At 44.7% G+C, this 26,662-nt stretch overlaps 1 protein-coding gene across 2 annotated transcripts; it reads right to left on the bottom strand.

Annotated features, from left to right (window-relative positions):
- Positions 1 to 159: 159 nt before the first annotated feature.
- LOC101940649 (early activation antigen CD69) lies at positions 160 to 26,662 on the bottom strand. 2 transcript variants are annotated; one of them, XM_042845528.2, is made up of 6 exons: positions 26,198 to 26,662; positions 23,896 to 23,979; positions 18,079 to 18,266; positions 12,592 to 12,695; positions 4,203 to 4,454; positions 160 to 3,153 (listed from the first exon to the last, which is right to left on the bottom strand). In XM_042845528.2, the coding sequence occupies exons 1-5, from the start codon at positions 26,529 to 26,531 to the stop codon at positions 4,451 to 4,453; spliced, it is 714 nt and encodes a 237-aa protein (XP_042701462.2). In that variant the 5' UTR covers positions 26,532 to 26,662; the 3' UTR covers positions 160 to 3,153; positions 4,203 to 4,450. The 2 variants fall into 2 exon arrangements, with proteins under 2 accessions (XP_042701462.2, XP_005295784.2); XM_005295727.4 differs by lacking the exon at positions 4,203 to 4,454 and having other exon boundaries at positions 26,198 to 26,660.

Raw genomic sequence — 26,662 nt, 5'->3', positions numbered from 1 at the left:
CCGTTGAAACAACCAGTCCACCACTGCAAACCGCTCTAGGAGCAGGAGCCTGTCATTCCTCGAGTTTAGAAGCGTCCTTTCCATTACTACACCCGCTCCCCACCACAGTCTGCATCCCAGTTTCAACCCTTTACCACGAAACCCTTAAAGACAACTGTGTTAATGAACAAAGTTCCATTTATTTTATTTTTAATGGTGTGTTGGAAGGGGGGCAACGGGGTGAAGGGGGTATGTAACTGGAGAGGATAGTGAACATTAAGTGGGTAAAGAAATGGGGGCAGGTTCAGCTTCTCTTTAAACAAACATAATAGTCACAGGTTACCCTGCTCACTGTGGAACGTAGCTTTCAAAGCCTCCCGGATGCACAGCGCGTTCCACTGGGCTCTTCTAATCATCCGGCTGTCTGGCTGGGCATAATCAGCAGCCAGGCGATGTGCCTCAACCTCCCACCCCGCCATAAACGTCTCCCCCTTGCTCTCACAGAGACTGTGGAGCACACAGCAAGCTGCAATAACAATGGGGATATTGGTTTCGCTGAGATCAGAGCGAGTCAGTAAGCTTCTCCATCTCCCCTTGAGACGTCCAAAAGCACACTCCACCACCATTCTGCACTTGCTCAGCCGGTAGTTGAAGAGTTCTTTTGCATTGTCCAGGGCGCCTGTATAGGGCTTCATGAGCCAGAGCATTAGCGGGTAGGCTGGGTCCCTGAGGATCACTATAGGCATCTCCACACCCTCAACAGTTATTTTGTGGTCCGGGAAGTAAATACCTTCCTGCAGCCGTCTAAACAGAGCAGAGTTCCTGAAAACATGAGCGTCATGAACCTTGCCCGGCCATCCGACGTTGATGTTGGTAAAACGTCCCCTGTGGTCCACCAGTGCTTGCAGCACCATTGAAAAGTAGCCCTTTCTGTTAATGTGCTGGTTGGCCTGGTGGTCCGATCCCAGGATAGGGATGTGAGTTCCATCTATAGCCCCACCGCAGTTTGGGAATCCCATCGCGGCGAAGCCATTTATGATGACCTGCATGTTTCCCAGGGTCACTACCTTTGACAGCAGTACCTCAACGATTGCGTTGGATACTTGCATCACAGCAACCCCCTGGTAGATTTGCCCACACCAAAGTGGTTCGCGACTGACCGGTAGCTGTCCGGCGTTGCAAGCTTCCAGAGGGCTATGGCCACTCGCTTCTGGACAGTCAGGGCTGCTCGCATCCGGGTGTCCTTGCGCTTCAGGGCAGGGGACAGCAACTCACAAAGTTCCAGGAAAGTTCCCTTACGCATGCGAAAGTTTCACAGCCACTGTGATTCATCCCAGACCTGCAGCACTATGCGGTCCCACCAGTCCGTGCTTGTTTCCCAGGCCCAGAATCGCCGTTCCACAGCATCAACATGACCCATTGCCACCATGATGTCCACGGCGCGAGGGCCTGTGCTTTGCGAGAGGTCTGTGCCACTCTCAGACTTCATGTCCTCACCGCGCTGCCATAGCCTCCTCGCCCGATTTCTCAGCATTCACCTCTGAAAAAGGTGGATGATAAGGTGCGAGGTGTTGACAACGGCCATAATTGCAGCAATGGTCGCAGCGGGCTCCATGCTTGCAGTGCTGTGGCGTCCGCGATGTCACTCACCAGAAAAGTGCGCGAACTGATTGCCCGCTGGTGCTTTCAGGGAGGGAGGGCGGGAGTGACGGTTGAATGACAGTTACCCAAAACCACCCTCGACACATTTTTTTCCCCAGCAGGCATTGGGGGCTCGACCCAGAAATCCAATGGGCAGCGGGGACTGCGGGATAGGTGCCCACAGTGCACTGCTTCCAATGTCGACGCTTGCCCCGTTAGTGTGGACTCACAAAGTCAAATTACTGTTCTTAGTGTCGATACACACGTTCGACTTTGTAATATCGGTTCCACTAATTCGATTTAAGTAAAATCGAACTACTCTCGTAGTGTAGACATACCCTTATTCAGAGTTGCAGATTGAACAAAGAATCCCTGTTCCTATTGTGTTAGTTTCTTCTGTAGGGAGACATTCTTCCCACAGATCTAACCTTGAGTTTATGAAAAGTTGGCACATGTCAGTATAAGATATGGCATCGTCCCACCTTCCTTCCAAGGGACCAATGCCTTGCCTTAAGACATAAAGGAGACAATCTTTATTGCCATATACTTTCACTGTTTCTTTGCTTTAACACCTAGGAATGTACCTGTTGGACAATCAAAGGAGTTTCTCCATTCTTATGGACTCCAAATCAGAATTCAACATATATATTTTATACTGATAACATTTTATCAAAGTATTAATTAAATGTTAATTTGCTAACTTGAGACCATGGGCGGAGACATTATGTAACCTGTTAACCATTGGCTACTGTGCTATCTTGTCTTGCTGCAAAACCTATCCCGGGGTGTGGAACTGCCTACCCTGTCACTTTCCCCCGCCCATGGAAAATCAATTGATTGACAGTGTCCCTGAGCCTAATAAGCCAGGTGACACTCTGCCAGCGCTGTGTGTAATAAACTCCTATGCTTGACCTCTTCACGGTGTGGATTTATGTCCTTCACAGTGTATAAACAGCACACCCAGCTCCTGGCTCCGTATGGCTAGGAAACCTTTGACTGCCCTTAATCACTTGACAGCCCCAAAACAAGTTTGAGGTGGAAAATTTGGCAGATGATACAAAACTTCTTGCTGTAACGTCACTGCCCCTTTTGCCCCCCCAGGGCCGCCGAGAGGGGGGCAAAAGGGGCAGATGACTCGAGGCCAGCAGCGGCCAGAGCCCCGGGCCCTTTAAGCCGCCGCTGGAGTCCTGGGCGGCACAGGCCAGGCAGCGTGGAAAGGCTGACTGGGGGAGGCTGAGCCCCAGCCCCGCCCCTTCTGCCTGAGTCCATGCCCCTTCTGGGTGCCTGGAGCCGGGCCCCTATACCAGTAAGAGTTTTATGTTACTTTCACCCCTGGTGCTGTGGGGCTAGACGTGCCATCTTTTTGAAGTGACGGTAAAACTCTGGCCCACTTTTGGTTGTTAAAGATCCCCTTGAACTGTTCACTTGGAGGGATGGCGGCTGCAAATCCAGTGCCTGGGTAAAGAACATGCTGATGTAGAGATACTAGATGAATCTGTGTAGGCACATTCTTCATGATCCTGTATGTGAAACCTGAAGAATACATGACAAAACAGTCATCGCTAAATAATTTCCAGCATGACATTCAAATCCTGCAGTCTTCTATGAGGCAAAACTTCTACTCAAGCTAGTTTCAATTCATGTGACTACTTGCATCCATTTCAGATTGAATTAAACTTTCCAATTAAGATTTTGCAATGGCATCAAATGTTTTACTAAATTCCAGATACAGTATATACTTAACATGATTTATTCTTTATAAACCTGACACTTCATTGTTCATCGACTAGTTCCATTAGCCTCTAAGTGAAAACATATTTTCTCTTAAGGTTTGCTCCATTTTGGAGTGAAGGCAGATTTAAAGGACAGTAATTGCCACGATCACCGTACTTTCCTTTTTAAATACTCTTACCAAATTGGCTTTTATTTTTATTTTATCAGATACCTGCTTGAATCTCTGTGGTTCAGGGATTCACTTACAGCTCAATGAGTGGCAACTAATGTACAGATAATCACATTTTCTTAGTATTTCATTCCTGCCTTCTACCAGTTTTAGTTAAAAGAGCTTCAATTTTCCATGACCTTTTTCTTTATTTTTCTTGTTAAAAAAAAAAAAGACAGTCCATTATAACTATGTTGGAATCATGATAGATTCAGCCTGTCTCCTACTTTAAAGGCTGTTGTTTTTTTTTACTGAGTTTTCCTTTGGTATATTATTATGAAAGTGCTGCTCACAATTCTATAATTAAGGCTGAGTTGAGTTTTCCACTGTAAAGCAATGGTAAGACATGAAGAATACAGGATATCTACCCTAAAATTACAGCACTTACTCTGAGTACAGAAGGAATTTCCTGAGAATTCACAACTAAATTTGTTACTTGGTTTATGAGTTAAAAATAATTTTTAAAATTAAAATTTAGCACCCTGTGTCAGACCATTTTTATGTCCCAAATGATCTTAATAATGGAATAACACAAACCCTTAAATTGTCCCATATAGTTAAAACTCATGGATTGTGCATTTGCTACATTTTGAGAACTAGTTTTAGGATCAACGGCCATTTTTCCTGTTATTCTTCATACCTGTCTCAGATGTTTCTCCTTTAGCAGAAGCTGACAAATACTGTTCTCCATCATGGAACTCTTTCAAAATGGCTGCTATCTCCTATGTTCTCAATGATAATGAAGCTAAAGGGATGCCATTCACAAAAATGCCCTCTCTCAAAATGGCTACTGTGATAAATGAAGGGTGTGGGGGTAGCTCTCCTTTCTGGACACCCAGCCAGCCAGTTAGCTTTAAAATCCCTCTTGGTAGCTGTCCTCTACTTGCTTTACCTGTAAAGGGTTAAAAATGTCCCCCAGGTAAAGAAAAGGGCAGCTGACCAAAAGAGCCAATGGGAAGGCTAAGACTTTTTAAAATTGGGAAGGAAGCTTTCCCTTTGTATCTGTGGTTGTTCTCCGGAGAGGGGGGACAGAGCAAAGTCAGGGCTATGACTATGCTATAAGCAGCTTTAAGCCAGGTATTAGAAATCATCAGATTATACCTAGAATTACTTATTTGAAACCCCCCAATATGTAAATAAATTAGGAATGTTTAGAAAGACGCGGTTAGGTTTATTTCTGTTTATTTTTTAAGGCTTGTGGACTTCTCTGTACTAACCCCAGATGCTTTTGTTTGCTTGTAACCTTTAAACTGAAACCCCAAGAAAGCTATTTTGGGTGCTTAATTTTTGGAATTGCTCTTTTAAAATCTAGCAAAAGCCTAAAGTCCAGATGTATTTTCTTCCTTTTTGTTTTTAATAAATTTTTTCTTTTTTAAGAACAGAATTTGATTTTTGGTGTCATAAGAGGTTTGTGCATGTGGGTTGATTAGCTGATAGCCACAGCTAATTTCCTTTGTTTTCTTTCTCAGCTCTTCCACGGACCGGGGGTGGTGGTGGTGAAGGGGCTTGAGGGTACCCCACAGGGAGGAATTCCCAAGTGCTCCTTCCTGGGTTTAAAGGGGGTTTTTTGCATTTGGGTGGTAGCAGCATTTACCAAGCCAAGGTCAGAGAGAAGCTGTAACCTTGGGAGTTTAATACAAGCTGGGAGTGGCCAGTATTATTTTTTAGAATCCTTGCAGGCCCCCACTTTCTGCATTTGAAGTGCCAGAGTGGGGAATCAGCCTTGACAGATACCATCTTCCATTGTTCCCAAGTGGTGTGAAGCCAAACTGTCCTCAGGAAGACGGTGGCTTTATGTGGCTATTTTGAAAGAGGGCAGTTATAATACTAAGCACTTATTTTTAAAAATTACTGTTGTACCAGATCTACTCAACAGGGAGGACAGGAGCAGGACATTTGGCAGTGGAGTGTAAGGACATTTGGGAACAGGACAGAGGAGGAAATCAGTGTGCGCATGCGCAGGTACATGCATGCGTGTGTGTGTGTGTGTGTGTGTGTGTGTGTGTGTGCGCAGGGAAAGGAAAATTGAAGGGAAATGTTGGAGACAGAAATGGGGAGAGGTAGGGGCATGTATAGGAATTTAAGCTCCACCACTTTTGAAGGGGCATGTTCTGTGCCCCCTCCCCGTGACTCCCGGTCAAAGGAGCTCACTCTCCCAGCCACGGCCCTGGGATCAGAGGAGCTGCAAGTTCCCCCCATGACCCCAGGGCCGGAGGAGTTCTGTGTCCCTGCCAATTACTGGGAGGAGTGCCGTGTACCTGCTTGCCCCCCCCCCTTGTGCACGCCCCTGGGGAGAGGAATTGGTGTGTGCATGGGTGAATGGGGGGAGACATGTGGAATTGGGGGAAACTGGCCACTATATTCTGGCTGGTTTACATAGCATCAGAGTGGTAGAAAGCAGCTAGAATTGGTGACTCTAATCATAAAAGTTAAAAATAGGGTTGTCAATTAATCCCAGTTAACTCAAGCAATTAATGCAAAACAAATGATCTAGATTAAAAAAAATAGTCACAATTAATCACAGTTTTAATAGCACAGTTAACCAATAATAGAATACCAACTTAAATTTATAATAAATATTTTTGGATGTTTTTCTACATTTTCAAATATATTGATTTCAATTACAACACAGAATGCAAAGTGTGCAGTGCTCAGTTAATATTATTTTTATTACAAATATTTGCACCGTAAAAAAGAAAAACAAAAGAAATAGTATTTTTCAATTCAGTTCATACAAGTACTGTAGTGCAATCTCTTTATCATTAAAGTGCAACTTACAAATGTAGAATTATTATTAGAGCTTTCAATTACTCACAATTAATGCATGTGATTAACTCAAAACAAATTAACGTTATTTTTTTAACGAGCTTCACTTGCACACCTCTGTAGATGGGACTCAGCAGCAGCTGGGCGGGGAGGGAGGTAGCTTTGGGGCACATGATTCAGACCCTGGGTCTGTGTTGGAGTAGACTGGCATATCTGGCTCAACAAGACAGGGTGCTGGAGTCCTAAGCTGCCAGGGCAGAAAAGCAGGGGCAAAAGTTGTTTTGGCACATCAGGTGGCAGCTCCCAAGGGGGTTTCTGTGATCCAACCTGTCACAGTGGCGTAGTCGGCAGGCTCTGTGCACAGCTGATTGCTTTGTGGTACTGGTAGTGATTTTAAGTGAATTTTAAGTGTGGTGGCTGGAGAACAGACAAAGTGGTTACTGGTTTGTTATTTTCTGTTTGCTTATTTCGGGTAAAGGAAGTAGGGACAGAAAAGGCAGCAAAATAAGTAAGAGTGAAGATCAGAAGAAGCTATAACTACACAAGTTGCAAATTGCCCAGAAAGGCTGAACACTGGGCACTGGGAAAGTCTCTGTTAACTAAGAAGCCCTTGAGCTGAGTGCATCTCAGTTTCAGTGAACTGCAGATGGGTGTGGCCCAACCTCTGTGTCTGTGCTGAAGCTGACTGGAGTGTCTAACTTAGCAAGACAGGAATGGAGGGGTGCCTATTCTGGCAGGAGAGGGTTCTCTGTGGTATCCCAGCTCATCGAGTGACAGTCTAAAGGAAAGACAAATGGAAATTGATGTGCAATTTGCCCAGGAAAAGGCTGCTCTGGAAAAAGAAAAGGCTGCCCACCAGCAAACCCTGGACATAAAAGACAAAGCAAATTGAGACCCAGAAGCATGAACTGGCTGTAATGAAGTGGAAGAGGTACACAGAGACATGTATCCTGGAGCTGGAAGTTGGGGTCCTGGTGACTGCTGCGGTGGGAACAGACCCAAAGGACTCTGTAGCTGGAAGCAAGCCCAACCTGAGTGAAAGGGAGAGGATTTTGCTGGCCAGTGAAAGGTCTGTCATAGCTGGTAGCTGTGAGCCTACAGCTGAATCAGGGGGCCACAGGAGTGTCTTCCCCAGAGGGGAGCCCAAAAACAAATTTTAGATATACTGCCTCCACCATGGTATCATTACAAAGTTTATAATCTACTGAGTGTGGTCATCCTATTTGTATAAATGTACCACTCTTGTATCTGAAACTAGAAATATGAAATATAACTCTGAGGGCCTATTGTACTTATGCAAAGTGTGGGCCATTAATGGTGGTTTGGAAACTTGACGACCCCCATTAACAAGGACAGTTGTCTGCAGATGGCTCTGTTTACTTGTAAGTCTCCCTGTATACGTGTGTGCTGGCAAGTGGGTAATGAAGTCTTACAGTGACATGTGATCATGTCACCTGAACTGGAATCCATCTTTAACCTGGTGCTTTTCCATTGAGAAGCAGGGGTGGGAACCCAGAGAGGGACAAAGGATTCCCGCCTTATGCAAAAGATATATAAATGGGTGGAACAGAAAAAAGGGAGCAGCCATCATGAGAAATCCCCTAGCTACCACCTGAGCTGGAACAAGGGCTGAACCAGGGGAAAGGATTGTGCCCAGACTAGGAAGGCGTCCAGTCTGTGAAATAAACTAAGCTCAATATACTAAAGAATACTGGCTACAAATAATTTCTGACCCTAAATATTGTTTTAAGCAGATTGCAGAGTTTCTTGAAGGTAAACGGCACTGCTTGCAGCTTAAATCTCCAGGTATTCCTTTCACAGGCTAGACACCTTCCAGCCTAGGTCCAGTTCTTTTCCAAGTTCAGTCTTAGGTGTTTCCAGCAGTCATCTTCAGCGGGGAGTCCATGAAGAACTGACCCCGATTAACTCACTCCCAAGCTTTAAATAGGATTTACATATGGCAGGAATCCTTTGTTTCCCAGTTTGATCCCCACCCCCTTCTAGTGGAAAAATACCAGCAGTTCAAGATGGTGTCCAGTACCAGGTGACATAATCACCTGACCCTGCAGTGTCCAAATCAGCATCCCAAGAAACTTCTCAGGAAGGAGGGAAATTAGTATATTCAAAGACCTATTGTTCTCCTTAATGGCCCATCCAGGCTGATTGCATTCTGTCTGGTGGGTGTTCTCCAGGTGCAAACACAGCTGTAATTGTTACATAGTTCATAGTCTTAATTTTACATACAAAAATGGTACATGCATACAAATAGGATAATCATGTTCAATAAATCATAACTTTTCCAATTATATCTCACATCACCCATCTTCCATAAAATACATCTTAGTTATGCCATATTCATATTATAACAATATTTCTGTGAAGAATATGGGGTGTAGCGTCACAAAGGTTCCCTGAAAAGGGATGAGGAGAGAGGGCAGGAGGGAGGGGAAGAACTAATTCCAGAGTGTATCGCAGTCTTATCGTGCATAGCACCCAGCGATCTGAGGTGATATGGGCCCATGCCCAATAGAAGTGAGATAGCCAGTCCACAAAATAGGGGAGGATGGATCCAGATATAGTTCTGGTATGCCGTCCACGGGCACACCCTCAAAGCGCCTGCTTGGTGCCAGATGACTACCTGGTGAGCCCAGATCCCTGGGTCGAAGAGGGTTGGAAGGAGGTCTCCTCTTGTAATTCCTGCCCTGCCTTCTACTATAGTCCTGTCTCAGTTGTGACTGGTAGAACTGAGGCAATGGCGGTGGATTGAAATGTTTTGTCAATGGGTCCAGGGTGTACAGTCCTAAAGACTTCAGCGTGGCCCTGGAGTCCTTCAAGCTGTGCAGCTTGGCATCCGTTTGCTCAGAAAACTGTGCAGTGCCTTCAAAAGTCAGGTCTTGGATTATCTGCTGCCCCTCGTGAGGGAGGCCAGAGGTCTGCAACCAAGAAGACCTTCTCATAGCCACCGCTGACACCATGGTCTGCACAGCTGAGTCGGCTACATCCAGAGCCACCTGCAGGGATGCCTTTGCCACCGCCCTGCCCTCCTCGACCAAAGCCGAGAACTCTGCTCTGGACTCCTGGGGCAATAACTCATTACATTTTGTCATTGCTCCCCAGGTATTAAAATAACACTGACTACGGAGCACCTGCTGATTTGCAACATAAAGCTGGAGCCCCCCGTGGCATAGATCTTTCTGACAAAAAGGTCCAGCTTTTTGGCATCCTTAGCCTTCAGGGTACAACCCTGTTTCTCTTGCCTTTCTCGCTCATTTGCTGCTGAGACTACTAGGGACCCAGGAGGTGGATGGATATAAAGATATTCAAACCTTTTTGGTGGGATGAAGTATTTTCTCTCCACCTTCTTTGCCATAGGTTGCAATGAAGCTGGAGTCTGCCACAGTGCCTTGACCAGTTCTAAAATGGCACTATTGAGGGGCAGAGCTACCCTTGATTGACCCAATGATGCCAAGATATCCACCAGAGCATGGGAGGTCTCTGAAACTTCCTCCACCTTGATGCCCGGGTTTTGGGTGACCCTTTTTAGCAGCTCTTGGTGCAACTTGTGGTCATCTTGTCTGGGCACCACTGAGGTTCCTGCAACCGCCTCCTCCGGTGAGGAGGAAGAGGATCCTAGAACCAGTCTTGCTCTTGCCTGTGAGCTCCTGACGGGTGCCGTGGTGCCAGTCCCTGAGGCACGGTACTGGGCTTGGTGCCTTGGTCATGTCCCTGTACCACTAGAGGAGGAGGTGGCGGTGGGGCTCTACTTTCTGATGCCATTGAATATGACCTCCTCGACTGAGGTTCTTGGACCTGAAAAGCCCAAGGAGTCCAACATGGCCATTGCACCAGCATCTGCCATTGTGCTGGCCAGCCCATTGGTGGGAATCCCTGAGTCATGTCCTTTATCCAGTACAGTTGGCCTGACCGGTGACGGCTCCTTCATGAGGTATAGGACTCTGGCTCTGAGTCCGATGCCGAGGATTCACTGCCCAGAGACCACGGGGGAGGGGGGGTGCTAGATGGTACCAGCAAGCGGTCCCGGGATGGGCTGTTGCATCATTGCCGGTTTTCCTTTTGACAACACCTGGGGGCTCGGTACCGAAACTGTCCTTGCTTCCAGTGCCGGCTTGTGTCTAGTTGGTGATGACGGTACTGGGAGGGACATCAGGTCCCGTGCTGCCTGGAACTCCTCAGCCGTGGACGGGAGTGCCAACCCTGCACTCCTATGGCTTTCCCTTGGGGGAGAGTCCAGTGGCACCGGACTCGACAGCTCCCTCCCTGGGGTTGGAGTCAACGGTGCCACAGTAGCAGCCGTTGAGCCCAAGTGGCACTGTGCAGGTCTCACTCTGCCAGAGTCCTTATGACCGGTGGGCCTTGGGGTCGGGGAGTGCCCCCTGTCAGTTTTGCACTGCTTCTTGTATGGTACCGGGGAACAGGAGCAGTGCCATATACTCTCCTGCACCAACCTCCTCTGTACCGGCAAACTGTGCCAATGCCGGGAGTCATGCGATGCTGATGAGGAGTCCTTTCTCGGTGCCAGAGAGATCGGGCTGCGGTGCTTGTCCCTCACAGAAGCCAATGCACTCCTCACAGAGGCAAAGGTGCTCGATGCCAAGTCAGGGTGACCCGGCTCCAAGGGATGAAGAGCCGCCTCCATCAGGAGGAACTTAAGTCTTTGTTCCCTTCCTTTTGAGTCCCGGGCTTAAAGCCGACATCAATTTTGCAGCGATCACGCAGCTGGGATTCACCCAAACACTTGAGGAAAATGGAGTGGGGATCACTGATAGGCATAGGCTTGTGGCAAGCCATGCATAGCTTAAACCCCGGAGACCGAGGCATGCCCCGGTGCTGGGGCGGGAAAGAACCCATGGAGCAGGGTCCTACTCTATGCTAACAACTACAAACTTTTATATAACTATTTACAGGAAAATGTACAAGTAAGTCCATTGGGGAGAGTACCTGCAGAGCGACCATCACAGGCAGAAAGCAGGAACTGAGGGGATGGTGGGTCTGCAGGCTCCTATATACAGCGCCAAGAGGGCGCAACTCCAGTGGGCACCGGAGCTGACCCAATGGATACCACTGAGAGGAAAAACCTTTCGGCGACGGTGCATGCAGTGCACGTACACCTACATTGGAAGGGACATGAGCAAGGACTCGAAGAAGAATCAATATATTTGAAAATGTAGAAAACATCCAAAAATATTTAAATAAATGGTATTCTATTATTGTTTAACCATGTGATTAAAACTGTGATTAATCATGACTATTTTTTAATCTCGCGATTAATCACGATTAATCTTTTTAATCGTTTGACCGCCCTAGTTAAAAATAAAATTATTTAAGATACAAATATCAGATGGTAATATTATTTTGGGGCTTATTATTTAGTGTTTGGGTACACGATTGTTTGGTTTTTCAAAAAAGGAAATTCCTAAACAAAAATTCCAAAACATCCAAACATGTTAAGATGTGGGGAATACCCAGGTAAGCCAGACAAACAATCTAACTCTGCCCTGTAGTGATAACATAGGAAACATGAAAAACCTAATATATCTTTAGAAATCAGCTTCATCTAATCCCAAACATTATTATGCACTAATCATGCTTGGTTATTGCATGGCATAGCTACAGGCAGAGTTAAAGTTGTTTGGGTGCCTTAACTGTGCATTTCAATACATAAAATGTTTAGATTTGTTTTATGTTGAACTCAGTTTCCTGAGTTCATAATGCTTATCTTTGGGATAATTACAATACCCCTGTAATGTTTTACTTCTAACTTACTGATACGTTTAATATATTTTCTATCCAGGAATATTTATGAAAGCTCTTCCTAGTCTCCTGTGTCTAGTATTAACACATTCTGCATTTTTGCAGCATTTCTTTGTTCTCTGCAGGCTTAACAGACCCTGTTTATCTTTATGGATTTCCCTGGTTCATTTTCTGTAAGAGTGCTTTTTGTACTAGGAAAAAAGCAGAGCAGTTTGGAACTGTTTCACTGTCAGGAGAGTCTATTGCCAACTCTATGCGTTCAAAAATCATGAGATTTTTAAAAGTAATGCGTTTTGTGTTCTTTTTATTTGTCATCTGGAGTTGGAATGTTTAGGGCTCATATTTTCAAGCTTTTCTCTACACCATAATCACTGAAACTTACTGTTTTTGTATAAAAGTCATGTGTAGAAAAGCCCTAACTCTGCATTTGTTTAATTACTTCCCTTATTTTTGATCAGCACCAATATATTAGAAACACAGAAGGAACTTACAGGTCTGTTGTAAGAGGAATGCCATTGACCCAGTAGAAGCCTTCTTCTCGCTTGCGCAGTCCAATCCAAGAGTCTTGCATGTGCATACGCTTAGTGAGGAAATGCTAAACAAGACAACGTTTATATTAACTTGAATTTCCCCACTGGGAACTTTTCTGTACCCACTCAGGAGGTATGATTAGTCATTCTATCAAGGAGTTATTGTTGTTATTGCACAGAAAGCAATGGGCCTGATTCTGCACTTACAGCTATCTTGAAGAGTTACAATCTTAGTTTGTCACAGTGTAATCTAACCTAACCTGAGTGAAACAAACAAAGAGGAGTGGAAGGTAGCAGGAAAGGGAGGACGAGATAACAGAAATCTGAGCATGTTAGCATGTGGAACTCATTGCCACAAGTTATCACTGAGGTCAAGTGTTGAGCAGGATTCAGTAAATCATTAGCTATTTATATAGATAGCAGGAATATTCAGGGTTATGACTGTATGGGGGTTTATTTAAAGGTTTTGGAAAGTATATTGTGACAGACTGACAATATCCTGTAATATCCTGAACAAACCTTATGGAATAAATAAAGTTTATTGAATTAAGTTAGACCTTATTGAACTAAGCTTAATACTTCTGGTGTACAATATATTAAAAATGCAACTGTGTATGTGTTGTTGGGGCATTGTATGTATCTTCTCTAATAGGACGGGGATGCTAATAAACTTCTTCCTTCATCAACCTTTGAGGCCCCCCAGGGAGATACACATATATTAGTTCCAACTGGATTTTCCAGGGAGCAACAGACAAAGAAAAGACTTTTGGGTAAAAGCCTGGGTTTAATCTGATTCGGGGCTTCATATCTGATCCAGCAAATGGACAGGAGCCCTGGTCCACGGAGGGCCCCAATCCTTAGGGGAGGACTGGAAGGACTTGACCTACTGAGACCTCATAAGATTGTGTGCTTGTTCTGACCTGAAGTTTTGATGAGCTTGTAACCACAAAGAAACCTCTAGAGTGGGGTGATGCCTGGTAAGCTTATTAGCATGCATGTAGGTTCTTTCACTGTTTTTAATGTTCTCTCTGTAGTGCTTTTTACCTTAAGAGTAAAGTTGGCTTGCTTAGAAAGAGCTGTGTGGTAACTTGTATCTATAGTAAACACTTTATCAGTCTCTGAAGAGAAAGCAAGCAGGTCTGGTTAGACAGACTGTCTTTGCTGGGAAATACACAGTGAAGGCAGAGAACTGTGCAGCCTGGGAATACCCCAGTCAGAAGGGAGTGAGACACAGGTCTCCACTAAGGAAGGCAACAGCTGGGGAGCTGGAAGCCCAGAGTGGGTGCCCTTGCTGAAGGGAAATACAGGTGCAGTTACTCTGAACTTTGACAGATATAAATTCTCATGCTTCTAACCAAAAGCCAATGACCAACTAATGGTATAAAGAAGAAACTTTCACTATAGATACCTTTCTGTAACTGCCTTCTACAGGGTTTCTTACACTTTCTTCTGATGCAGCTAGTCTAATGGACAGGGCCGGCTTCAGGCATCAGCTAAGGAAGCAGGTGCTTGGGGCGGCACTCCGTCCGCTATTAGGGCGGCCTGTCCGTGTCTTCGGCGGAAATTCGGCAGCAGGTCCCTCATTCCCTCTCTCTCTTTGAGCTGCTGCCGAAGTGCCGCCGAAGAGGAAGAGAGGGCATGAAGGACCCGCTGCCGAACTGCCACCGAAGAATGGAGTTGTGCGATTGAGCTGCCGCCAAAGTGCCACCGATGGGCCTTTTTTTTTTTTTTTTTTGGGCTGCTTGGGGTGGCAGAAAACCTGGAGCCAGCCCTGATAATGGATGAGATGGATCACTACCCAGTATAGCAATTACTATGTTCATATGTTTTATTATAGACTAGCTGTGATCACAGTTTATAGGTATAGAGCAGTGCTTCTCAACCTTTCCAGACAACTATACCCCTTTCAGGAGTCTGATTTGTCTTGCGTATCCCAAGTTTCACCTCACATAAAAACTACTTGCTTACAATATCAGACATAAAAATACAAAGGTGTCACAGCACACTAGTACTGAAAAATTGCTTACTTTCTCATTTTGTCTAGATGAAATTTTTGTTTGTACTGACTTCGCTAGTGCTTTTTATGTAGCCTCTTGTAAAACTAGGCAAATATCTAGATGAGTTGATATACCCCCTGGAAGATCTCTCCATTCCCCCAGGGGTACAGGGCATTGTTACTGCTGAATTTCTTTCCAATACAAATAAATAAAATCAGATTAAAATGCATGGACTAAATTCAATCTTGATGTAAGTTAGTGTAAATTGACTTCAGGACTGAATTATTTCCATGTCACTATCTGTTATCACCAATAAAATGTGTACCAGCCAGTAAATCAGATAACACTCTGGCATTCTGACCATATTCAGTGATTAAAGCAGGAAAGAAAGTTCAAATATCAGTCTATCAGAAACCAAACTTTCCATAAGAGTACAGTATATTACCTGTTCAGTTTATTACTCAGAATACACAGGTTCAAGTTCTCATCTAATAATAAGTAATAATGCAGCAATGTCACCGGTGTTGATTAACCCAGTGTGGTTGGACAACAACAGGAAGGAATGAAGATATGTCAGTGCAAATGACAAAACAGTGAGTTAGAATCCAAGGAAGGCCAAAGCAGATCAATCCAGATCTACATCACTGACACAGTCAAGGGATCTAGTCTCACCTTAGCATAGTTGGTGTGTGTCTCTGTCACGTTATTGACTTGACCTGGGACCGTATAGAACATGGTTGCAACCAAAGTCCTGTAGTGGCACCAAATCTTGTATAAAGGGGGTCAAATGAGGTGTCTAAGACAAGGTTATGGTTTGCTGGTTATGATTATGCTCTCTATATGTGTGTATCAATTTTGTAGTTGAAGTTATGAATATTGGCTCTACACTGTCTGTATTTCAAATTTATGCTGTGCTTCTGGGAGACATCCCAGACAAGTTGGTGTTAGCTCTGCCTAGCCTGCTTGATGGCCCATTAAGGACCATCAGCTATACAACTGACCCATTGAGAGAAGGTAGATATGTCTTGTAACTCAGCAAAGTATGCAGGAATTTGCCCATGTGACTCCAGACTTCATTTTGCTGTGATTTTCCACAGTAAGAACAAAGAGGTGTTCTTACACCTGGAAAAGACTATAAAAGGCTGATGCCTCATCTCCATCTTGTCTTCAATCCTGCTTCTTACCTCTGGAGGGACTTTGCTACAAATGGAAGCTCTTCACAAAGGACTGATGACCCATCCCAGCTGGGGATGTACTCCAAAGACTTGATTTGAACCTGCAGTTTATTCTATCATTGCTATAAGCCTGAACCAAGAACTTTGCCATTACTATATGTAATTGATTCCATTTAACCAATTCTAGCTCTCATCTGTATTTTTTCCTTTTATGAATAAACCTTTAGATTTTAGATTCTAAAGGATTGGCAACAGCGTGATTTGTGGGTAAGATCTGATTTGTATATTGACCTGGGTCTGGGGCTTGGTCCTTCGGGATCGAGAGAACCTTTTTTTTCTTTTACTGGGGTATTGGTTTTCATAACCATTTGTCCCCATAATGAGTGGCACTGGTGGTGATACTGGGAAACTGGAGTGTCTAAGGGAATTGCTTGTGTGATTTGTGGTTAGCCAGTGGGGTGAGACCAAAGTCCTCTTTGTCTGGCTGGTTTGGTTTGCCTTAGAGGTGGAAAAACCCCAGCCTTGGGCTGTAACTGCCCTGTTTAAGCAATTTGTCCTGACTTGGCACTCTCAGTTGGGTCCCGCCAGAACCAGCATTGTTACAGTCTCAAATAGGGATGAAAACCAAAATGTTCAAATCTGGGTTATTTAAAATTAGGCAACTACATCCATATTTAGGCATTTAAAAATAAGTGACCTGAAGATCCACTGCTCCCAGTGGGATATGGAATTAGTTGCCTAATTTTAAGAACCCATGTTTAACACTTTGACCTAAGTGTGTATCAAGGAGAACAGATGATACCAGGAGGCAAGGAACCACAAGAAACAGCAGTGTAATCATTCCACATAATTCACTGCTTTCCAGAGGGAAGAGGGAGAGATAGGCGGAGAGAAACAAAAACTTACAGAATTTAGAGACTGGAGTGGTAAAGAACAGAAACCACAACTAGAGTACTCTCCTGATTTGTAGTCCATACCCACAGCTCTGCCAAAGCACCTCCTTTAATCTGAGGAAATTTTCTCCCACTAATGCCTGCAACGCAAGGTATGAATTGGGCCCATTGTTTTAAGATTCTGATGGCTGTCTTACATTCTTTTAAGGTTGTCAGATACCACAGGTATGGCCATGATATAAATATATTGACAGAGGAGCAAAAACCACCACTCCTCTTGCCAAAATTCTGTTAGAAGGAGGTGGGTTAAACTAATGAGGCATCATCACTCATCTGTCTGACACCATGAAAGCCCATCCACAGAAATACCGTTCCTATGGAGTTACATGGTTTTAGGGAGATGACTAGGTGTGGAAAGGATATTGAAGAACTGTCCTTCACAGCACTGTCCCCCTTCAAACTCATTTTGATTTCCCTACTGGCTATATCAATAAGATGGACTCCCACTCCCTGATATCAAACTTCTTCAGTAAGATGGTTGACCTAGGTGTATCTAGAGAAACCATGACAGCTAAGCCCCTGAGGCCCAAGGTTGTGGGGCCAGGAAGTTGTGAGGATGCAGTGACCTCCATCCTGGTGCCTGGCCTTCTCAGAATGGTCTCAGATCTCCAGGTTTTCGTCATTTTCCTCATTGGGACCTCTATGATGTTGGAAAGTCACATCTCCCACTTACTACATGGAGAGGCAGTCTGTCTTCCCTCAACCATGCTTAAATCTGGAGGAATTCTGCAGCCTTAAAGACAAGGAGTTTTTCACCTACATGGACTCTGACTGTCTTCTAGGTGGGAAGCCATTGTCTAATCTATAATTCATCATTCCCAAGAAATAAAATTAATATGACTCATGACAGATGTTGTTTGTACAGGCCAAAGCTTTTCTGGGGGGTGCTTCCCCCCCCCCATATTTAAAGGACAACATCAGTTTTGCAAGTAGATGATACTGCAAACGTGATCTCCATTTCACTGGACTGTGTTTTACAGGATCTGATTTCTTTACCACAGATCCATTCATCTCTGTGTACTGTGAGCTTGGACATGCACTGGAGGGAGGAAGGGACAGGAAGGGTCAGGGGATTAATAATTTCACCTCTAATTTGCCAGTTCAAATCCAGCCATCAGGGCAATGTGTGCATTGCTGCTGCCTCTGCTGGGGCTAAATAAAGGCCCTTGGTTTCCTGGACTGACAATCTGGCACCTTTCACTATCTGTTTCACATAATTTTTTATTTTACAAAGACTTAAAAGGACAAATGTTGAATGAGAAAATGGGGACATTACAGGAGCTAAGGAAAGAGACTAAATGAACTTTGTTTTTATTCCCTTACCATTTCTTGGTGGTTTTCAATCACAGCTAGTGAAGCTTCATAAAGGGAACAGAAGCTCTGACTGGAGTCCCAGTCCTTCTCCTCCTCTGAGAGAAAATAACATTTCCTTTTGAAGTACAGCCAGTCCTCAGGGCATGGTTCAGAGGGCAGGGAGATGGGAGGTTCTTTATTGAAGAGATGCCATGCAACTAAAAAGGAAAAAGAATGTGTCATATTTCTTTCGGATAAAATCTCCCAGTTCAGGTTCTCTGGGGCAGCCTAACCCAGCCAAGTTTAGCCCTTCTGAAGACAAGATTCACAGTGAATGTCAGAGGAAAAAACAAACTAAATAAAGAATAATAATGCACCTCATCCTGCAAGCCCTTCTGCATCCAGAACTCCCACTGGCTTCTGCTGAGGCCAATGGTACTTGAAGGAGCTCAACACCATGCAGAGTGTGCCCTCAGTGACATGTCCAGGATCTCAGTGACGGTCTCACCCTCCATGTGTACCAATGCACATCCTAGGTCATGAGCACCTTCATCCCCAAGGCACCAAAAGTTCTCTACACTTGAGCTATACTTTAGCTGATAGCAGTAACAAGCTCTTATCTTCTTTGGGCCACTTCACTCACCTCAAGTAAAAATAATTGGGCTTTATACATGTGAAGTGCTGTGGAGAGGAGGAGGAGTTTGTGGGGAGTGAATCTATATCCCAGTCCCTGTGGCCACAACCTCCTGCTGCTCTAGCTTCTCCTCACCATTTTTGTGGGGTGTTAAGATCATTGGAGCTGCATAATCATCAGTCGTGTAGCCATTCTCCCAGCCTGCCCCCAACACCACCTTCTACATTGGTCTATGTTGGACTGGTGTGAAATCCCTTTCTGCAATGCCCAGAGAATATAGAATCTGTTTCCATCTTCACAACCGCATTGGGGGCATAAATGGTGTCAGGAGTTTTGCAGAAGGGATCCTCACCAGGGTGAATTTCACCCCATGGTGAATTATTATTTATATCAGAGTAACTCCCAAAATGTCTCACAGCACTGTACTGACATGTAGACAGATGTATTACTGACCCCAAAAGCTTATAAACTAATGGCAGCCATGAAAAAAGAGCTACAACAATAGATGGGAAAATTGGAGGATGGCCAGAGGAGGGTGTGACGAAGTGGGGATTTTCCCTTGTCATGTTGTATGTGAGCCTATGTGAGTCTTACTGATGAGCCTATGTGAGTTTTACTGTTTTGCATGAATACTGTGTGTGCCTCAGTTTCCCTGTGTGCTGCACCAATGCCTAGGTGGTGGGAATAAGGCTGTGTGACTTTGGCTGAGACCCTCGGAGGGCAGGTTAGGCTGCTCCAGCTGCCTACATGTAGGCGATGGCCAGTGCCCTTCGTAACCTGAGACCCAGGACGGGGATGAAACCAGGTGACGACCAGGTGACGACCAGGTGACACTTTGCCTGGGAAGTGAGACAAAGACCAGGAGGAGGATAGGGGTGTCTGATGTCGGCTTGCTGGAAGCTGGGCAGTCTGCTTGGGGGGACTGGAAGAGGGGGAGTCCCCAAGGTGGACTTGGCTGGAAGTCACTGATTTCTGTGCTAGCAAGCTCTGTTCTATGCTGTGTTCCTGTCAACTAATAAACCATTCTGTTCTACATGCTGGCTTAGAGTCATTGCTGACTCAGGAGTTGGGGTACAGGGCCCTCTGGCTTCCCCAGGAGCCTTGCCTGGGCAGACTCGCGGCGGGAAGCGCACGGTGTGGAAGGGGATGCTGAATGCTTCGAGGTCAGATCCAGGAAGGTTGAAGATGTGTAAGCATCTTGCCCTGGCGACAGTATGCTCAGAGAGAGGAGGCATGCTACCCCAGAGTCCTGACTGGCCTCATATGGAATAGTTCCAGAGCACTGGCTCAGTGACTCCGTGACAGAGGGTTACAGACAATAAGGTCATGTACACTTAAAATTTTACCAGCATAGATACATCAGCTAGAGGTATGCTTTTTACCAATATAGCTATGCCAGTAAAAGCCTTAGTGTAGATGCAGTTATATTAGTATGACAGTGCTTATGCCAGTATAACTTATGCTGGGCAGGGGAACAGGCATAAACTATACTGCTGTAAGTACTTTCATACTCATAGAACTGTGTCTACAGACGGTTTACTTAGAGTTATGCACATCTTGTTACAAAATGTGTTTGACAATATGTATAATACTCCTTTAACCCACTGAAATCCTCTTCCAGGGTAGAGTGCCCCATATTCAAACTCCCAACCCCATCCTCAGTCACCATTCAGTCTCTCCATCCACTACCCTCTCTAAACATCCAACCAGCCTCTGTCCTCATTCTACATGGCAACTTCTTGGCAGGTCATCCTGTGACCATTCCATACCTACTCCTAGCAGCCCACTCCCTCAGCACAAGTTCTCTCTCCCCTCTGGGGTATTGTGAATGTTTTTAGGAACAAAACTTGATAAAGGAGAAAAAAATCCTCGAGGGTTGATGTGGGGTAGGAAAATGGGATTCTTTCTGGTCTCCAATGAGTTAAGGGCTAGAGCTGGCTGAAAAAGGGGAATCCTTTTCTGGAAAAATTCTTTCAATTTTGAAAAAACTTATGTCCTGAAGCTAAACTTATTTTCATCAGAAAAATTCTGACAGCTCTGTTAAGGGTACGCAGGGCTGCATTTCACCCTTAACAAATGTTTAATTAGCGATACTAAAAAATAAACACAGAAAAATAGCAAGTGACCCCACAGAATATGGGAAAGGGGCACAAAAGGTTGAGTTAAGAATAAAAAGTCAATTTTACTGCTAAATCCTCTGGATTTTATTAATTTGTGGGGTGGGAATTAAACAGTTTTGGAATAGCAGACTTCATTCTTTTTTAAGATTCTATATTGAAGTTATTCTGCCTCAATAGCAGCATCACATTGCTATAAAGATGCCTGACATAATAAGGTACAATGTTGCCTCCATTAATGGGAACTCTGGCTTTAGGCCCCAGCATTTCCAGTATTGTTGAATACAAGTATTATTGCATTTGACAACTGAAGTCCTAGAGCAGGGGTCAGCAACCTATGGCACGTGTGCCAAAGGTGGCATGTGAAATGATTTTGAGTGGCACTCACACTGCCTGGGTCCCGCCACCGGTCCCGCAGCCTCTGCTGCCATCTTGGGGTCCTACCGCTGGCCCCCTGCCACCCGGGGTCCATCTGCTGCCGGCCCCAGGCTCCAGCCACCAATCCCAGAGGCTCTGTTGCCATCCTGGGGTCCTGGCTGCCGGCCTGGGGTGCTGCTCCTGGCCTCAGCCCGGGGCTCTGCAGCTGCCACCAGCTGTGGCCCACTGGCCCCAGCCTGGGGCAGTGAGGGCTGCAGACAGGGGCCAGAGGGAGCGCAGCTCAGCATCCCCAACTTAAAAATTGTTCCAGCGCCACTGTACTGGGATATTTTTAAGTCCTGATTTGCTGCTTACATCACTGTCACGTCACATGGAACAGCGCACTGTGTTTGACGTTGTGTGCGCCGTCTGTCATGATTTTTTTTTCCACTGTACGTTTGAGGGGTACATTTGACAAAATGTCAGCTCCTAAGAAAGCAAAGTTAGATGTCTGTTCACTTCACTTCTTGGACAGACACATTTGGATTTATTCAAAAGAAGGACCGTGCTGTTTGTGCTTTCTGTTGTGAAAGTGTTGTTGTCGCACATCAAGTGTTCGAAGACATTTTCAAACGAAGCACGAGAAAACCTTTCTTGACGAAACAGACAAGACTGAATCGATCAAAAAGGCAGTAGCAGGATATGAGAAACAAAGCAGTGTTTTTAAATGCTTAAGTGTAAGTAAAAATCAAGCCACAAAGAAGGAAGTTACAAGATTGTACAGTATCAGAGGGGTAGCCATGTTAGTCTGGATCTGTAAAAAGCAACAAAGAGTCCTGTGGCACCTTATAGACTAACAGATGTATTAGAGTATAAGCTTTCATGGGTGAATACCCACTTCGTCAGATGCAAGATTGCACAGTGCATTGCAAAAAATGGAAAGCCATTTACAGATGGGGAATATATAAAAGAAGTTTTTTCTCAGCAGTTCAGAGGTTTTGTTCAACGATTTGCCAAATAAAAGATGCGTATCTAGAATAAAAGAACTGCCTGTCTCTGCCAGAACAGTTGAGAGACGTGTAAGCGAAATGGCAGAAAACATTAACGAAAAGCAGACAACTGCTTTAAAAGACACAGCAGTCTTTAGCATTGCAGTTGATGAGAGCATGGATATAAACAACGTTCCACGTTTGGCAGTTGTTGCAAGATATTGTGCTTCCAATGAAATCCAAGAGGAACTTTGTTGTCTAAAACCCCTGCATGGCACAACAAAGGGGGAAGATATAGTGGAAAATTTTGTAAACCATTTTTAAGAATGAGGAGTTGACATCAGAAAAATATTTTGTGTGACAACAGATGGTGCTCCTGCCATGGTCGGAAAACAGAAGGGATTTGTAATGTTACTTGAAGATCAAATTGGCCACCTGACTGTCAAATTTCACTGTATCATCCATCAAGAAAACCTGTGTGCTAAAATTTCTAAGCTTAATAATGTGATGAATACAGTGGTGCAAATTGTGAATGTCCTTGTTGCTCAATCTGCTTTGACTCACAGACAGTTTCGAGCACTGCTAGAAGAGATGAACAATGCTTATAATGACATTCCACTTCACAGCAACATTTGGTGGCTAAGTCGTGGCAAGGTTTTGGTGCACTTTGTAAACTGTTTTGATGCAATCAAGGCCTTTTTGTCAGAAAAAGGACAAAACTACCCTGAACTGGATGATGAAAAATGGCTGTGTAAGCTCATGTTTCTAACTGTCATCATTACTCACCTAAACGAATTCAACCTCCATCTCCAGGGTACAGGGCAAACAGTTCTGAATCTTTATGAAACCTGGAAGGCATTTGTCGTAAAACTAGCAGTTTTTTCTCGGGATATTCGAACTTCGACTTTCCGCTACTTCCAACACATAAAAGAACTATCGACACGTTGCACTGTCAGTGTTGATGAGATTGGAATGTACATGTAAGAACTGGAATCAGAATTTTCTGACAGATTTCAAGATTTCCAGCGATTTGGCCCAATGCTTTCTTTTCTAATTAAACCTGAAAAGTTCAACGAAAGCAGCTTGGATTCGTCTGCATTTCCGTGGATGGGTGTTGAAGATTTTGAAATGCAGCTCATTCAGTTAAAAAGCTCAGATTTGTGGGCATCAAAGTTTGGAGATCTGCGGAGTGCACTTAAAGCTACTGAGAAAGATCATGGCCTCTATTTTGACCTGCTGGCCAGTGAAATGTATCTGTCTGAAGAAAATTGCATTTGCAATGCTTTCAGTATTTGGATCCACATACCTGTGTGAACAGGTATTTTCACACATGAAATCTGTCGGTCCCTCTCAGAGCCAGTTAACAACTGATCACTCAGAAGCCTGTGTGCAGCTTAAAGTATCCAAATTTGTGCCAGACATTGGAAAACTCTGCAAGGAAAAGCAAGGGCAAGGATCACACTAAACTGATAAGATCTGCATTTTAATTTAATTTTAAATGAAGCTTCTTAAACATTTTAAAAACCTTATTTACTTTACATACAACTATAGTTTAGTTATATATTATAGACTTATAGAAAGAAACCTTCTAAAAACATTAAAATGTATTACTGGCACGCAAAACCTTAAATTAGAGTGAATAAATGAAGACTTGCCACACCACTTCTGAAAGGTTGCCGACCCCTGTCCTAGAGCATGATAGTGAGATGAAATGTACTTCAAATGGTAAAAAAACAATACAAATACTTACTCGGGAGAATTACCAGGACCAATACCAAAATCAAAACAGCAACAGAAACAGTTCCAGCGATGCGATTCTGGCATGAGAAAAGGCCTAAAAAGGTGAAGATCATTAAAGGCTTTAACATGTGTGTAGCAATTTCAGGTTTAGGACTACTGACTGGAGTTAGGCTGTGCCCCACAGAACCAGATAAAGGAATCCTCAGACAACGCTGGGACAATTTCTAATCTCAGTTACACCAATGTTATTCTGAGTAACTCCACTGAAGTCAAAGAAGTGGTTGCTCTGGTTTTACATCAGTGTAACAGGGCTTTTCTACACACAGAATTACAGCATTCCTGATTCATTTTGTTCCTGATTAACTTCACATGTGGACACTTACTGTTTGCAAATGGGTTATGTATGCTAAACATGAAGAAAGCACTTTTCTTGTGGAATAATGGTGGCCACACATGGAGTAATTCAGGAACAGCTACTGTGCTTTAAATTCACACCCTATCTTAATCAGTGTTAATTTTCAAGCATACACAACTCCGGTGTGAGACCAAAATCTGACCAGTTATGTCTACCTAGCAAATCCACCCAACCCAGTCAACCAGTCATCCACATGTGCATACCTGTAACCATGTTTTATTAGTGAATGCAGCAAGACAAGATGAGGTACTTGAGTGGGGTTGAGGGGCATGGGGCAGGAGACAGGGAAGAGTTAGAATCTCATATGAGGGGGCAAAGGGATACAGAGGATTCCAGGCCAAACCAAAGACAGTAGTGACTTGGATTTAGAAGGGCATGTCTACTTGAATTCTAATCTATTTAAAATATATATGTTAAAATGAGCCTCAAACTCTATACCTGCTCCTCAATACCCCTATCAATCACTGTGGTTTTATAATCACATTTTTCTGGTTTCAAAAATGTTTGTTTGTTCACCCCTGTTGTTGTATGAAAGACTCACACAAACAACGGGGAAACAAATAAACATCAATTACATTTCCCATAGATTTTGGGGGCAGTTTGAGAAGCGCAACTCTCATAGAGGGCACCCCCAGAATGAGGCATTCAAAGCCACTAACCTCTTCTGATTTTTTGGCCTTCCTAAACAGGGAAAGTAGACTCAGCACAAGACCCCAGATACTCAAAGGTATTTCAGTGCAAGTCAGGCACCTAAATACCTTTCAGGATCTGGGCCAATGTGCTGGCAAATAGAATATTCATCAACTTTCTTTCTCTAATCTCTTTTAGTTACAATAATCTTTAATGTTACCTCTAGTTAGTAGGAAACATTTTCAACCAGAAGTATGATTTTTAAATTGGCAGTGTCCCTTTAAATAAGCAATGGCTTTACCTTTTCCTAGTGCACCCGATATTTAAACCTGTGATAATCCCTGCCTAAAGAGAGATGCTTGAAAGGGTATGAAACAGCGAGGAATCTATTGTTTTGTTTTTCCACTTAAATAAAAACACATTCTCTTAATCGCAAAATTTACAAATTACAAATTTATTAAGATGCACTTGGCTGACAAGAGTTGTACTTTGTTCCTGAAAAAACAGACCCATAATATTGCACAGTTCAAATGGCAGAATTTGAGGTATGGGGCCTGGCTGCACATCTTGAAAGCGAATCAATTGTTGGGGTGAGGAGCCCCACCACTGGATTTTGTGAGAGAGATTGTGTCCATTCCGAGGTCAAAATGTGTGTGCGCGCGCAGCCGGTAGTTTACCAAACTGCTACGTTGCGTGGCAGAAACCGCACCCAGTTGCAAAAGGGGAGGGTTGTGTTTCGTGCTGATACACCCCTGCACTCTGGGCAAAAAAAACCATTGTGTTGTGTCCTTCGCGTGCAACTAGCGCTTGCAGCAAACTCAGCCCCCACCCGCACCCGATCTGGGCATCTCTCTAGCATCACGCAGAACTCAAATCTGGGACTCCAACAGTCTCAGAACAGAGGGTTCCCAACCTGGATGTGGCGCCGAACTTCCCCGCGATGGAAGTGTTCAGCGTCCCCACCCCCCGATTCAAGCTGGATGTGGGGGTTTTAATTTAATTAAACATTACAACCTCCTCCTCCTGTAATATCCTCCCATCTCCAGCCCTCTTCCTTTCCTCACTCCCTTCGGTCATCGTCCCCGAACACAACCCTCCTTTTCTCTTCCCTTACCCTTCCCCCATCCGAAACCTCCCCACCCCCAAAGGTGGGCACCCTTCCCCCTCAAATGCGTCTAGGCCCATACTGCAGCGGAGAGGAGTGGGGACAATTCAGATCGCACCAACTCCACACACAGTCTCATGGAGTAAAATTAAAATCTCTTACCGGACACAGCTTCCTTCAGCCGACTGAACAGCTCCCCGCATCCCGACAGTTTCCGTAACCAGAAAGTTGCATTAGGCGGTAACGAAGGGCTCCCAGTTTCAGAATCACCCCCAAGACTCCGATCTCTCGACCCGCTGCGAACCTGGGGCTCACTGCCGGTGCCGGGTGCCCACTGAGTGCAGGGCGAGCTGCGATCTTCCGGGGTTCCCGGGGGTGTTGTGCTTGTTAGCGGCTCTCTCTCCTCTTGTTCCCCGGGCTGGTATCCAGCGGCTCTTGACGTAGACCGAGCAGGAATCCCCCCTTCTCCTTCCCTCTGGGCCCCTGCAGGCTCCATCCTAGCTGGGAAGCGGCCTAGGAGTGGTCGCGCGTCCTCAATGATCCGGTTCCCCCTTTCACTTTCACTTGCGTGCCAGGGCGCTCGCAGGAAAGGCTGCGGATAGCACAGGCGCCTCCCCCCGATAGCAC

This window comes from Chrysemys picta, chromosome 1 (assembly GCF_011386835.1).
Source record: "Chrysemys picta bellii isolate R12L10 chromosome 1, ASM1138683v2, whole genome shotgun sequence".
In the NCBI taxonomy this organism is placed as follows: Eukaryota; Metazoa; Chordata; order Testudines; family Emydidae; genus Chrysemys; species Chrysemys picta.
This window is presented reverse-complemented; position numbering and strand designations above follow the sequence as displayed.